Here is a 15,152-nt window from a genome sequence, read left to right on the forward strand (position 1 = left end):
ATATCAATCTCGAAGCAGAAGGAACAACGAACCATGTGCTAATTTAGATTAGCAGCAATATTTTATCTGTGTTTAGTATGTAATATTTTCTAGTAAAAGTGCTGCCCTGTGCCCACTTAGACTTGGTCTTGCTAGAGTTCGCGGGTTGACGTGACATCCCTAATTGAAATTTTCCGAAACAAGTTGTTTAGCACCCTCATTGCTCTTGCTTACACAATATATGCATTCCTTCCAAAATATTTCAAACTCTAGTCTTGAAACGTAACCCTCGTAATGATACGCAAACCTATTACTAGGTATGTTTCAAAGAAATCTTTTCTAATTCTGGATGAGTGGGATCATTATCTAGGGGTGATTGGTTGGCTTCCCCAGTGAGCCTGGCTTGCACGAGAGAGCCAGGCCATGGTTGGCCAGTTCCGGCGCATGCAATACCAGCGTGATTGGTTTGCTGGTTCGTTTCAACTGGATGAAAGGAGACATTGATTGGTTGCCTTCATATATGTACGACGAGTTAGTTTTTACACAGGTCCATGCGCCCGCTGCTCTCGCGCGAGCCTGGGTGACAAAAACGCTCATTTCTCTTGTATCTGCGGAGCCGCTGGGAGATCCTTTTTACACCCCATGAGCTAGACCAAAGACCAGTCCGGACAACCAATCATCAACACCTTGCATCTGGAGAACCAAAGGCCAATACGAACAAACAATCATCAACACCTTGCATCTGAAGAACCTGGTTGGCCTAGATACATGGAACCAATCACACTCCTAATGGATTCATTTTCCCTGCAGCTTAAAAACCTGGTAAGGCGACAAAACATCGCAGTATCACGTTTCGGTCCGCCAAAACGAGATCGTGAGCCGTCCGATACGCTCCTCCCTCCGCTCGCTTCCTCTCCTCCCCTCTCCGCCTCACCCACGCCCCAAACTAGCCGCCGCACCCGCCGCCCTCCAGTACCCAGGTCCACCCATCCGCCACCGGCCCCGCCCCCCGCCGGCCGCCGCTCCTCCTCCTTGCCGTGACCTCCCCCGACCTTCTGCAAGCGCGCGCGGACCCGCACCACGCACTCGCTCGACGCGCCGCCGGCTCCCTCGCCATCTCCCCCGACGGCTCCATCTCCGCCGAGCTCTCCCACCCATCCCGCCCGCGGCCTCTCGTGCTCCTCCTCTCCATACTGCCCCTGCACGCGCTGCATCTCCAGATCCCGAACGTCCTCCTCGCCCCACCAGGCAGGCGCGCTGCGTGGCCGGACGGAGCGAGGCGGCGCAGCAGTGCCGGTTCGCCCCGAGGAGGCGGCACGGCTGGGACAAAGCGCGTCCGCGACCATGCCAGGTTGTTGGAGCAAGGCTGCGCGGGGCGACCTCTATGCGCTAGCCTCCCTCCAGCTGCATCGGCTTAGTGGCGGCGGCGACACACGGGGCCAAGAGGAGGCGGGGCGGCCGCTAGGCCTTGGCGATGTGGCCTCTTCACGCCGGCCCCTTCCGATGTCCCCTAGATCCTCTTGCTGTCGGCGGCGTTCATGGCGGAAGGGCACGGCCGCGCGGTCGGTGATGCACCAAGAGGATGCGACTGTGGCAGTGTGGCCCGCCTCGGTGCATCGCCATCCCCGTCCCCATCTCATCTACGATGCTACTACTACCGCAGGAGACAGTCATCCAGTCGGCAACAACAACCTCTCCTCGATTAAGGTACAATCTTCTCACTGTTCTAAATATTCCCTAATGATTTTATTGGAATTTGCCTCTCCCCCATGGGACCTGACAACAGTCTCCGTGATGCTGCATAGCTGATGCTTCACCTCCGACACATCCGGCGGCTTGGGCCATCGGAGTGGAGCTTCGACTTAGGGGCCGACGACATGGCGTATCCCCTGGGGGGTTCCTGCTCCACAATCTCACCTGCACAAACCCAGCCACCACCCATGTATTCATAGGAGGTGCCGCCTTCCGTTTTCTTCAAAGGTTTCCCCTTCTAGATCTTATCAATCTGGTGACTGGCTGTAGGAAGAGCATTGCCTTGCTACCCTTTTAAACCTTTGCCTTTGCAACATCTCTGTATGCTGACAAGGAAGAGAGTTTCAGGAGGAGATTGTGAAGCCTTAGCAGTTTTTTCCATCTAGGGATAGAAGTGCAGTTGCATCTCCTCTTCGATTATTTCTGCAACAATACTAGCAGGTTGTCTGATCATTGTATCCTGCTAATGTTTTATTGCAAATCATCTTCTTTTATTCCTCACAACAATGCTCTATTTCGTTGCAGGGACTGTTCATATGGAAGAGGATTCATTTGCAATGTTTGGCATGAATGTCTCGGTGGGATATATTTTAGTAATGCAGCAAGCTGGTAGAGATGTGCAGGCTGCAAACTGGTATTTGATTCATTTACCTCTTGCAGGTTTGATAAGTGCTAAATCATATGTAGAGTACTTTAAATTCTAGAGCTGTCAGCAATAGAATATATGGCCCCAGTTAGATGATTTTAGCACCTACTATGGATTGTTAGAAATTTGTCAGGTTGAGAGCTTGTAAATGTTACTGAACTTTCTCTTCAGCTGCACAATTATGGAAAAAAAGATGTATGGAAAGTTCCTCAAGTAAATAACTGGCATGTTCCTGATTAGGATGGACCTCTAAATTGTTCTTGTTCTAGCGTTCTGCCTACCTGTGCTATTCTTCTATACATCATCTTTGTTGCTGCCCTGTCTGATCATTCCATCTTTGCAACTGCAATTAAGATACAAGGATAAACTAGCATGGCAAATAATCATGGCAGGATGCTGAAAGTGGGGGTTCTTCTATAGATATGCATTAGTGACATAGTTTACTTGGGTTGCAATTATTGCTCTTGAACATTTATCCTTTTCTCTGAGTGGTGTGAAATGCCGTGGCTTGGGCTGTAGGCATCGATTTGGGCAGCATTTCTGACAACACGTGAGAACAGTCCTTGAAACTTTCCTGGTAATTGTCGAATTGGCATGATGCTTTTACCTGTTCGATGTGTACTTGATGAGTGCAATTCAAGGTTGGTTTTAGTCTTGGTCAGGGTTAGTTGAGAACTAGAAAGAAGAAATTGTTGATGAGTAATACTTCCTCTGATTTTGCATGCTTTCTGTTTGTACTTGTCATTTCAGGCACCATCATATGTGTCCAACTTGCTTGAAAGGTCTTGGTGCTTTGAGTTTCTTTTAGTAATCTCTAGCTCATCAGGAATTATTGTGCATGCATGCGTTGGAAACTTCAACCTGAACCGATGATCTTGGCAATCAACTGAAGCTTCTTTAATTTATTTGGTAATCAATTGAAGCTTCTTGATTGGTTTGGAATATAATAATGGCTGCAGAGTTAACTTGGAATAGTAAAGCTACGGATCAATCTATGTTTGAGTGTTACTGTTTGCCATAGATTGCCTGCAAGGCTGCAAGTTCTAGCGCTAAAAGCATGATACATTCTGCTGCATTTCTGTGATAGTGCCTTGCTAGCGCTAAAAGCATGATACATTCTGCTCCTCACACATTTGAAGAGATGATGCAAGTTTCAGAAGCAACATGATGTGCCCTTGAAAATTGCAAATAAGTTTTGACTTTCAGCAATATCCTTAGGAAACCAGGCTAAATTTAACCAAAAATCTTATGAACAGTAGGTATTGACTAGGCTGCATTTGTCCCGTCAAGGATGTCATGGACATGCTGGAAGAGTATGAGTGGCTAGCTTAATCTAGGTAAGAGGAAAAGGCTCAAGGTTCCCAAGAAAAGGTAACATGAATATCCAGCGGGTCCTCTCACCGCATTTGCAGTCTCAGATCAAACAGATGTGATCAAAAGAGATGAGTGGAATGCTTGGAGGCATGGGCCCATGAGCGGTAATTTTACATGTTCAAGTCTTGTTTTAGTGCATACTCCATGTGACTCTGTTAATGTGCTTTTGAGAAGGCGAACTTTTGGAAGCATTCTGGTCTTATGTGTGCATTTCCTTTATGGTGAGGGTATCATGATATTAGAGCACAACATCATTGGTCATTGCATGTTTGTTAGCAGTGCTCTAAGCTGGTTGGTTGGAGTGTTGGACCCTAGCAGAGCACGCCTATTTGTTCGGAGGTTAGTCATAGCTTATCTTGGTGGACTTTTTTTTTTTGTTTTTGAATGCAATATGTATCTTTTGAACTGAAATTGTACCATCCCTCATTTTCAGAAAGTCAAGCTCTCCCTTTTTCATGTCTTCCAAGTTTCAGTTGCTTACATTTCCTTTTTTGAACTTTGCATAGCAGGAAGCCCAGATGGTATGGATGCGAAACGTGGGGCTCCAATCTTCTGGAAGTTGTATGGGGGGATTGAGTTTCGATAAAGCGTTTGTCATTGAGTTTTGATGTACATTCATACAAATGAGTGCTTCAAATATTTTTGTCTTGAAATACGTGCATGTATGTGCTGTGGAAATTGTCACCGGAACGTTGGGCTCTCCTACATTTAACGGTGAACTTGATATCATTAACGTTCTAGAATTCTGTTTTCCTGTTCTTTATTCGTGCAAGTTTAAGATAACATCACGTTTTTCCATGCTCCATGTATTGTGTTAAAAGAATTATTTTGCTCACTTGGTTAAAGGTGAGCACAACAAACCGGCTAATTGCGCATGCTGAGCCTTCTAAAGCACGTAATCTCGTGAATCTGTACCACACATGCTCAGCTCTTTCTGCCAGTAAAAACAGATCCTCAAAGATGTGCCACTGCCATGTTTCATTGACGGATCCTAAAGCGATCGATGTGAGGGACATATACATGCTCATCAAATGTATACCTGTTTTTAGCTTGCAGTTACAAACACAACTATTATGGATGGCAAATCAGATATTCAGTTTCATATTCATTTAAAAGGTGCAAGCAGTGAAGGAATGAACCAGTAAACATCAAATCATGAGTCATGAGCATGACCACATAGTATGGAAGTACTTTGCTCTAGATGGTATTCTTGTTTATAATAACAATTCCAGATGTAGATAAACACATGAGACCAAAGTGATAAAATGAAACTTTCTTACAACCATCATTTTGTCAACGTATAAGATATTCAGATGAATTTGTTCAAACCAAATTCACCGAAGTACGGAAAAAAGAACTCGCAAGTCATCAATCTCAAATTAAAGTGCTTCCCTCTTGGATAAAACATTTAAAAGAAATTCATCAAAAAAAAATGTAGCAGGTAGCATGCAAAAATAATCTGCACCAATAGCCTCCATTGGGACAATAACTTCACAACATAATACGGACACTCGAACACAACCAACAAGAAGACATACCAAAATAACACTTGAACTACCCACACCTTGAAAATGAGACCAAGTCACGCGTAGGCAATAGATTCATCACTCCCATCGCAGATGTCATAAGCACAGTATATACAAGCAACCAATCATAACTTTCTAATTACAAGCCACATCTCCACTACAACCTCAATGGTTTGGGTAAAAGAAGAAAAATAGTTCTCGATGACATGAACATTTCACATTGAAGCATGAGTCTGAAGCAAGAGTAGGACTGCTCTTTAGCAGCTGCTAAATATCATCATCAGAAATTGTTGGGGTACATTGAATAAATCTGTTATACTGTATATTAATGTTCAGCCCATGCTATAGCGCTTGATAAACATACAAATCTGGGTGTGTTATTGCACAGCCAGCTAGGATTAACTCCCAAAAAAATTGGATGGATCCAGTAAATAGATTCAGACGAGCTGTTGTGTCCAAGGAATGTGAAAATAAATCTCCAAACATGATCCTCTATTGCTCAAATAAACTAGAAATAGCCGCCAAATATCCAGCTAGCTGCAGGGATTGATGAGCACGAAGTCACATATCAGTAGTGTACAACTGTGATTAACATTCTAATTTCTAAGTAATTAACCATTTAGCATCACATATCACATTTATCCATTATAATATTTCTCAAATTAAGTTATCTGTTATGATAAAAAAAACTTGCATATACTACAAACCGAGTTCCTCATACAGTCAGCTTAATACCTGGCCCAAGATACCCTTTCCTGTCTGACCTTCCAGTACCAATCCAGCAGTCAGTCCTATCATTGCCAACGCGCCGTTAATCGCTTCTGCTTGACGTCGCCTCTGCAAAAACAGACCACAGTTGAAATTTGAAGAGTAACAAAACACAATGAAGTAATATAGAATATAGACCGATCTTGGAATTCAGAAGGGAAGTGCAACATATGGGTTTTCAAGGACAAACTAAGACTAATTAGTGATATTGTATGAGAAAATGGCTATTTGTTAACAGAAAGTGGAACTACTATCTTAGGAAATAATAAACACATATCTATCTTGTATCACAAAGGATTTTCAACATCTCTGATATAAGTTATAACACATATGGCATATCCATGTGAATACTGCAACTGACAGTCCACTAGGTAAATCATGTTGCATATCTTTTTACAATTAGGTTAGGTGCCTCAACTGCACAATATGCAATGACATTTTCGCCTGCTCAAAGAATTAAATCAGGAATGGGGAAATTGCAGGACCACATGAACAGGGAAAAGGCTAGCTTCACCATTTTATCACCAACTATTGGTGCAAACAAAAGAGAGATATTTTCCCTTATCCTGAAGATTCCTTCCTTTAGCAGATACGATTGATTTAATCTAAAGAATGATACAGTCTAATATAGCAACAATGCACCTTCAGCTTTTCTTTGGCCCTAATTTCTTGCATCTGTTTAGCAGCTAGACGCTTAGCTTCCAGTGGATCAACCATCACAACATTAGCACCTGAGTTTCTTTTGCCTTGTGGTGCCTGATCCATTTGGACAAAAGCAGTTGAGCAACCAAGAAAGAATATACTATAGAATAAGGATGCAGCAACTGGCACTAAAAAAAGTTGAATAACTTTCCCCAGGGTTAGTATGCCATAATGAAATCAAGAGTGCTAAGGCATTATGGCATCCTGATTAGGATAGTAGGCCTTAACAGAACTAAACCTTGATCTAATAACTAAAAAAAATCAAAATCACATAAAGAGTTCAGGAAACATTATTTGTACTATTAATGTCATAGCCCTACAAACCCTGAGCGTACTCCAACACTCAAAAATAGATTGGCCTACTCAAAAAGCCTGATGCATACATCTGCACTAGCAAAGGCCAGCACGTGGCTTCTCCGATGTAATGTATGCCCCGATTGCTTGTATTGGATTGCCCATCTATGAGAGAAAAAACATATAACTCAGAGGTCAGTTAAGCCAATGCAAGTACTAATGATGTTACACTAAACCACAGCCAGAGCATAGCCATCAGCACAGCACACAAGTCAAACCAACTGATACAATTTAAAAGTACTATTCTCCTGGACACTTGCCAACCCCAGTGAGAAAGTTCAACTGCTCAACCAGCGTGCAAAAATGAAATTCCTAAGTTCGTGTGGCCCTGTGGGCTAGCATAAGAAAGTAAGAAACAAATACAAGTATACAACATCCTGATCACTAGAAAGAATAACATCTGAAACCATGTAGCACCTTAATTTGGGATTTGGAGCAATGAATTGATTAAGAGCAAATACTGCATCAATGGGGACATGGCAACAAGAAACCAGAGCATACCTGAACAAGGACGGGGCAGAGGAGACATGCTGGATTGCGAGGAAGCGGGAGGAGCCGGAAGAGCAAGAGGCTGGAGGAGGAGGAATCGACGCCGAGAAGCAGAGACTGGTGGAGCACGCCATTCTTGGTGCTGCCCGCCTCCACCTCTCCTCTCCCCTCCTCTCTATTTCTATGGTGTCCGGACGCCGTCGTCTTCCACCCTCTAGTTTTTTTCCCTTTCCGTTCCATGAGGTCGTCGTCGTTATCCTGTTCGGCTTCTTCGTGGGCTTGGGCCGGCCCACGGCCCAAACGGAAGAGAACAGATCACACTGCTTGGTGGGTGGCACGCCGCGCGGCGCGACGCCACCAGCAACGTTAGCTTCTGCGTGTGGCCGTGGGCGCCCGCGCGCGGCATGACGACCGCCACCGCCATCGTCGCCGGGCACGGCCTCGCCCTGCGCCGGAGCCTCCCGCTCCCTAACCCTCCAGGGAGACCCACCTCGGTCTCCCTCTCTGCGCGGTCCCTCCCGCACGCACGCCGCCGCACGATTGTTCCGGTCAGCCCATCGCCGCGGCGGCCGTGCCGGTGCCGGTCCATCTCCTCCGAGAGCTCCACCGCCGCCTCCGCCGCGTCCGACACCGTCGAAGAAGAGGCGGAGCCCGCTGAGACCTACGACGAGGACGAGGATGAGGAGCTGGACCCGCAGGCGGAGGTGTGCTACCTGGACCCCGACGCGGACCCGGAGGCGATCCGGGAGTGGGAGCTGGACTTCTGCTCGCGTCCCATCCTCGACGCGCGCGGCAAGAAGGTGTGGGAGCTCGTGGTCTGCGACGCCACGCTCTCGCTCCAGTTCACCCGCTACTTCCCCAACAACGCCATCAACAGCGTGACGCTCCGCGACGCGCTGGCCTCCGTGCCGGAGGCGCTGGGCGTGCCGCTCCCCGACCGCGTCCGCTTCTTCCGGTCGCAGATGCAGACCATCATCACCCGCGCGTGCGGCGAGCTGGGCCTGAAGGCCGTGCCGAGCCGGCGGTGCGTGTCGCTGCTGCTGTGGCTGGACGAGCGGTACGAGGCCGTGTACAGCCGCCACCCGGGGTTCCAGGCCGGAACCAGGCCGCTGCTCGCGCTCGACAACCCGTTCCCCACCACGCTCCCGGAGAACCTCGTCGGGGACAAGTGGGCGTTCGTGCAGCTCCCCTTCTCCGGTCGGCAGCTCGATTTAAATTTTCACCGTGCTTAGCCTTGATCATTAGACCATGATTGTGATTGTTCTTCTTCTTCGATCTGCAGCTGTAAGAGAGGAGGTGGAATCACTGGAGAGGAGGTACGCATTTGGTGCGGGGCTCGATTTGGACCTGCTGGGGTTTGAGCTTGATGACAGCACGTTGGTCCCTGGTGTAGCCGTGGAATCGTCTCGCGCCAAGCCTCTAGCTGGTAAGTTCGTACCGAATATTCAGCCAACGCCAAATGCCACATTCTTTGTTTAGAAGATGACAATGTGCTGCCAAGGTACACAGAAATTAACAAGCAATCTGGAGCTCCCAGCGCAGTCGAAATGCTGTAGCAAACTGACATTGATTTTTTATTTTCATGATCAATGCTTGATTGCAAATACATATGATCCGTAAAATTTATAGTCATAACTCATACATAGACTATAAGATTATGATGTGTATAACTTTTCTCTGTCAGTAAAAAGCCTGAAGTCTTCTAAGTAGCACTCATGTATCAGCTGGTCACTTCGATTGCTATGATCTTGTTGAACTATGCAATGCAGCTGGGTAACTTTCTGCGATGTTGAGCGTTCAAATGGAGATTAGTTTTTGTACACCTAGGCAAGTTTTGGCATGGCATATGAGATGGTCTCACATGTTTATATTTCCAAGTTTTGGCATGTCATATGTACAACCTTTTTACTTGATTTTGCACTAGGATGCATCAATTCTTGGTTAAGTGGTAAACTATATACATGTATCTGATTCTGGAGAAGTAATAAACTGCACTTGAACTGCATTCTGGAAAGTTGAAGAGGGATAATGTCGAAGAATTACACCTGCGCTCTAGCTAGTTCGCTGTGTCATCTTTTTTGTTTTCTCATACATTTTCAGCGTGGATGAACGGTCTGGAGATCTGCGCGATGGAGGTGGACACGGGCAGGGGGAGCCTGATCCTGTCGGCGGGGGTGTCGACGCGGTACATCTACTCCGGGTACGAGAAGACCCCCGCGGCGACGCAGGAGGCGGAGGCCTGGGAGGCGGCCAAGAAGGCCTGCGGCGGCCTCCACTTCCTGGCCATCCAGGAGAACCTCAACTCCGACGGCTGCGTCGGGTTCTGGCTCCTCCTCGACCTGCCGCCGCCGCCTGTATGATGCATCCATCATCCTTCAGGATGCTGTTACCCTGAATTTTGCAAGAAAATGGCTGTAGCATGTGTAGTGCCAGTACAAGATTTTTGGGATCGGTGTACAAGATTTCGCTTCCCATTTGCTCGTGTGTTACGTCATCGGGGTTTCTTGCCATTGCCACTTGACAGGTTGCTCGTCACGTTTTTTCTTTTCCCTCAATGGAATGGCCTGATGGCCCGATGGCACCATCAGCCCGCAACCCCCCTCGTGGCAGTCCAGTGTACTGTCAGCCCTGTTCTTTTGCCGGGCCGTGCGTGCGTGGCGGCCTTCCTCCATCCACTCGATTCTTTTGCTTCCCGCACGCCTCTATCCACACCGCGACGACGCTAGGAAGAAGCGCGCCAGCACTTCACCTTCACCAGGCAGCTCCGAGAGCGTGTCACACACTCACAGTCTTGCACGGCACGACGCGCGTCGCGCTCAAAAGAACTCCACCTTCTCGACCGGGCGCGGCACGCTGCTGCCTTGAGGAGCCGGTGACGGCGGAGGACGGATGCCGCACGCACCCACCGCGCTGTGCTGTGGGCATGTGGCCATCGCCCGTAACGAGAGGAGCCCAAAGTTTTTTTTAAGGGTCTACGGCAGATAAGGAGCCGACCTGAACATTATGTTGATATGCCAAGTTGTTGCATACAAGTTTTGTAAAGGTACGACAAAGAGAGTAGGAGAGGTGTTAGCTAAGCTGTACTACAAAGCAACGAGCTCCACATGTTGAGCTAGGCAATGTCCGCCGCGCGTCTTGGTGCGGTGAATCCAGAGGTCGAGGTCTGCTGCAATGGCGCCAATACAAGCACATGTCGTGTTGATCTTCCCGTTGAACACCAAGCCATTTCGGGACTTTCAGATGTTCCAAGCGGCTGGCCGCCATCTCGCGCGTCGTTTCGGTTCCAGCCTCGTATTTTCATACCCAACCATAGTTGGCAAGCAAATTGATAGTTGGTTAATTACCACGCCTCTGAAAAAAAAAAGCTTTGCATGAAACATGAGTGGGTAGGAGACTACGTAGTTATAGAGTAAACCAAATGCATGCCTAAAAAATTGTGGCACGAGCAAAGTGTGGCATGGCAAGATACGGTTAGCAACTAAACAGGCTCAAACTACAGCTATTGTTTATTTATCGGGCTTTGCTATTGGCGATTAAAGGTTGGTGGTCGTTGCTGTGTGACCGCTCCACCTCTTCCGGGATGGGCTCCAGCTGTCCTCTCCTGCGAGCGGCCCTCGTCAGTTATGGGTAAATCGCGGTGAAAAGGGTTGGGATGCCTGCGCCGACCTCGAGTGTCTCCTTGGTTGCCATTGTCACTGCCGTTTGGTGCCGGCAGGACGCGAGGTGCGCCCCCCTGTCGTGCCTGTTCCTATTGCCGCGTCTGCCACGGTCTCGGTTCCTTTCGTTGCACCCTTCCTCCTGAGAGGAGGTTTCACTGTTATGGTAAGGTTCGTCAGCGGAGACGGCGAAGACTTCCCGATCCAGTGACGTAGAGCTTCCGTCGTCGCCCTCGCCGTAAGGGTTTAGTGTTAAGGCGAAGCGAGGGACCTGGAACTCGCCGTAGTCCACAAATTGTGTCGGTTTTGTTGGGTCAGCATATTGGATCTGAAACGACTGCGTGAGTTCTTGGAAAAACACAGCAGCCGAGTTCTTGAGGCCGAAAGGGGCACGGGAGGGGCCCTGGCCCAACCTTCCGGGGCGTAATGCCGCCTCGAAGAGATTGATGCACTCAGCAATGGTGCTACTGATGCGATCTAGCCCCACGACGAGATCGGAGGTTCATGGGTGGGCGGGTAGCCATGAGGGTGTGCTGGACCCTCTCTGAGAGAGAGAGAGAGAGAGAGAGATTGTCGACCTACAGAGTGAGCGGCGTGATGATCCTCAGGTGAAGACCTTGCTCCGTCAATGTAGATCCGACGGATGCCGAGCTGGTGGAGTTGGCAGTGGAGTCGGAATCCACGACATGCTTCCAAAGCGACGCTGGATCGGGTTGGCGAGGAAGTCCTTCATGCTCTCAGGAAAGATGATGCCGGAGCGGGATGCCATCGAGCTCGCTAGGGAGGATCTCATGATCACCCCTACCTGGCGTGCCAACTCTCAGATTTAGTGACCGGCAGTCCACCAAGAGGGTGCCTAGGTGGTAGATTTGTAGGCGAGGGAGATCGCAAGACCAATAACTCGAATGGTAACACAGAGATGCAAGATTTAGACAGGTTCAGGCCTCCAGAGAGTAATACCTTACGTCCTATGTTCTGGTGGATTGTATTGCTGGTATGTGCCGTGAAGAATTGAGGTGTGTTACCATCGGGGGGTGTCTCTGGCCGCCTTATATAGGCTGACGACCTAGGGTTACAAGTCGGATAGGATGTAATTCTAGTCGGTTGTTACATGGAAAGCAATCTTAGTCGGACTACAACAAGTATCCTGCGATATCCGGGTAGAATCCGTTCGCCCGGCCTCTAAGCTTGTGCTCCACGTATCTTCGTGACTTAGCCCGCACGACACGGCATGGTCGGGCGGGTCCACCTATCAGGGCTGACCAGTAACCTGGTCGGTGAGAACCCGTGGGTACCCTTATCCCTCCGTTGGGTACTTAACTTTCAGTCAAAATGAGTGTCCTCGTTTGTACGGTGTGATGGAAAAAAAAGTCTATACAAGCATAATTAAATAAAATGTAAAATGAAACTTTGTCGAAAATTCGTAACTTGATTTCTATCTTACTTAATGAAATACCTAAATATAGAGTCTACGAAATATTTGTTTAATAAATAAACAAGGGTACACACCATGGGCGAATGAAGGTCAAAAGTAAAACAAACAAATAATGATTCTGTGCTGACTATCGAGCAGGCTGAATAGTAACACGATCCCTATAAGAATTATAAGCAACGATCTTACTATTACTAATTGAAGACTGATGAAGCCATCTACTAGGATCCTAGGGAGACACTCTAAAAAAAGAGAAATCCTAGAAATTCTAAAAAAAAAGCAAAACATGTGGCCATCAATCATCAATCAGTTGGATCTATTATATTTTCTAAAAAATTACCCACCTATATCATTATAAAAATAGCCTAAAGTAACCCCCTAAATCTATATCTAAATTACCCACCTCTACCATTATATAAATAAACTAAAGTAACCTCCTGATTTTTATCAAAATTATCCACTTATATCATTATAAAAATAATTTAAAATAACCCCTTAAATGTGAAATTAAATTGCCCACTACTGATACTTACAAAAAACTTAATATGGTGTTTGGTTTGGTAACAAATCCCGTTACGGATGTTTGTTTGCGGTGATTTGTAATCAATTGACACTGTAATCGAATCTCTTACCTATACAAGATTGTTATCCTTCCTCCCTCACCGTAATCAAATACAACACCTCACCATAATATGATAACATTACCAGAGTGCAACCAAAGAAAGAGGGTAATCACCCATTTCGCCACCAAATATACTATAATCTGATTCTCTTTGCATTTACGTTACCTTAGCATGAACCAAACACTATCTTAAAGTAACCCCATAAATTTGCATCTATTATTAAAATAACATGAGGTAAGCTTAAATTTTAATCCAAAGCACCTTAATTAAAAATATACACAAATATATTATTCTAAATTTTTCTCTTTCTTACGCTATTCATATATGATATAATAATTAAGTAATATACGTATGGTGTGTCACTATTTATAAAAATATAGAGGAAGTAATGAGAATATAGATTTCTATGTTAAAATTATAGCTCAAACTTAGAGTCCATTAAACAAATCCAAGCGCATATTTGCGATGCAAAGTGAAAACTTAAAAATTATAAATATGGATGAAAATGTTACATAGTAATTACTAACTAAAATCTATCACAATCGGATGATGATAATAAGTATATATCTATATATGTATTGAATACTTAATAAATGAGAGGTAGCTTAATATAATAGTTTTTAGCAGTGTGGTCATATATCCATTGGAGACTCCGCATTGGTTCTTAAAGTATATATCCATATATAAATTATGTTTGAATATTTAATATATGTATTGTGTTTGAATATTTAATAAATGAGAGGTAGCTTAAGATAATAGTTTTTAGCAATGTGGTCATATTTTTTTTCCATTGGAAACTCCACATTGGTTCTCACAACACGCTAGAACCAGAAAAGATAAATCTTAGAAATTCTCACAAAAATCAGAAACATCAATCATATAAACTCAAATAACCATAGTCACTAGTCCATTATATTTTCTAAAAAGTTAGCCACCACTATCATTATGAAGATATTCTAAAATAAACCCTAAACCTATATTTAAATTAACAAGATCTGCAATTATAAAAAATAATATAAAGTAATCCCGTAATCTTCATCCAATTTACTCATGCACATCATTATAAAGCATAACTTAAAATGTCATTCTAATTTGTATCAATGTTACCCATGTATATGTTGTTATCTTCATGTGCATCATACAGAAATGTTCAAAAATAAACTAATATATGATTCTAAATTACCTATTTATGTCATTGTTAATATAGAAATACTAAGTTAAGGTATACATGCATGATGAGTGTCATCATGTAGACCATTTATATATGTATGTGAGGAAGTGATGAAAAATATTAATTTTATGCTAAACACAATGCATGGAGGTGCGATACTAAATGAAAAAAAGTGTGAATGTGGATGAAAAAGTGTATAGAGTAATTACTAATTAAAAATCAATCACCACTTGACAAAGATAAGTACACGTCTATATGAGTATTATGTTGAAGTATTGAAAAATGAGAGAGTAGTAGGTAATTAATTTTGGTTATTAGCTAGGGGTTTAATTTTTAAATAATTTCAAATAGAATAGTTCCAAACAATAAGCGTTGCATGTTTTGTGAGAACTGGATATAGGATTGAGTAGTAAACTACGGGACTCATCTCCCTTCTTCATTCTACCCCTCCTCTTCTTCCACTTCCTCTCCCTAGCTCCTCCCGCTTTCTTTCTCTCCATTGAGATTCAGCGGGTACAGGTGTAGGGGGCTTAGCCCCCCCCCCCTCCCCAATCCACCATGCCATAGCCCATATGCAACCTTGTTATCCATAAAAATCGTATTTGTCATAGTAAATGTAAAAAAAATATAAATGCATAATTTTGTCAGGATAAATTTAACCCTATCAAATAGTTGATTGG

The 15,152-nt window shown here is 45.2% G+C and overlaps 2 protein-coding genes and 1 long non-coding RNA gene across 7 annotated transcripts; 2 read left to right on the forward strand and 1 right to left on the reverse strand.

Moving 5' to 3' along the window:
• Positions 1–839: 839 nt before the first annotated feature.
• Positions 840–4,494, forward strand: LOC117861306 (uncharacterized). 4 transcript variants are annotated; one of them, XR_004641743.2, is made up of 5 exons: positions 840–1,686; positions 1,785–2,172; positions 2,257–2,365; positions 3,128–4,090; positions 4,261–4,494. It is a non-coding gene; the product is annotated as an uncharacterized lncRNA (long non-coding RNA). The 4 variants fall into 4 exon arrangements; XR_004641741.2 differs by having other exon boundaries at positions 841–1,686; positions 1,785–1,959; positions 2,080–2,172; positions 2,257–4,090; XR_004641742.2 differs by having other exon boundaries at positions 841–1,686; positions 2,257–4,090; positions 4,258–4,494.
• Positions 4,495–5,511: 1,017 nt separating this feature from the next.
• On the reverse strand, positions 5,512–7,845 carry LOC117861289 (uncharacterized). 2 transcript variants are annotated; one of them, XM_034744831.2, is made up of 5 exons: positions 7,603–7,802; positions 7,131–7,206; positions 6,688–6,801; positions 6,013–6,114; positions 5,512–5,814 (listed from the first exon to the last, which is right to left on the reverse strand). In XM_034744831.2, exons 1-5 carry the CDS (start codon positions 7,722–7,724, stop codon positions 5,770–5,772), a joined length of 459 nt encoding a protein of 152 aa, XP_034600722.1. In that variant the 5' UTR covers positions 7,725–7,802; the 3' UTR covers positions 5,512–5,769. The 2 variants fall into 2 exon arrangements, with proteins under 2 accessions (XP_034600722.1, XP_034600714.1); XM_034744823.2 differs by lacking the exon at positions 7,131–7,206 and having other exon boundaries at positions 7,603–7,845.
• Positions 7,846–7,932: 87 nt separating this feature from the next.
• On the forward strand, positions 7,933–10,106 carry LOC117861279 (protein TAB2 homolog, chloroplastic). The gene is made up of 3 exons (XM_034744812.2): positions 7,933–8,787; positions 8,873–9,016; positions 9,691–10,106. The coding sequence occupies exons 1-3, from the start codon at positions 7,995–7,997 to the stop codon at positions 9,948–9,950; spliced, it is 1,197 nt and encodes a 398-aa protein (XP_034600703.1). The 5' UTR covers positions 7,933–7,994; the 3' UTR covers positions 9,951–10,106.
• The last annotated feature ends 5,046 nt before the right edge of the window (positions 10,107–15,152 follow it).

The sequence above is a fragment of the Setaria viridis genome, chromosome 1 (assembly GCF_005286985.2).
Source record: "Setaria viridis chromosome 1, Setaria_viridis_v4.0, whole genome shotgun sequence".
NCBI classification, from domain to species: Eukaryota; Viridiplantae; Streptophyta; class Magnoliopsida; order Poales; family Poaceae; genus Setaria; species Setaria viridis.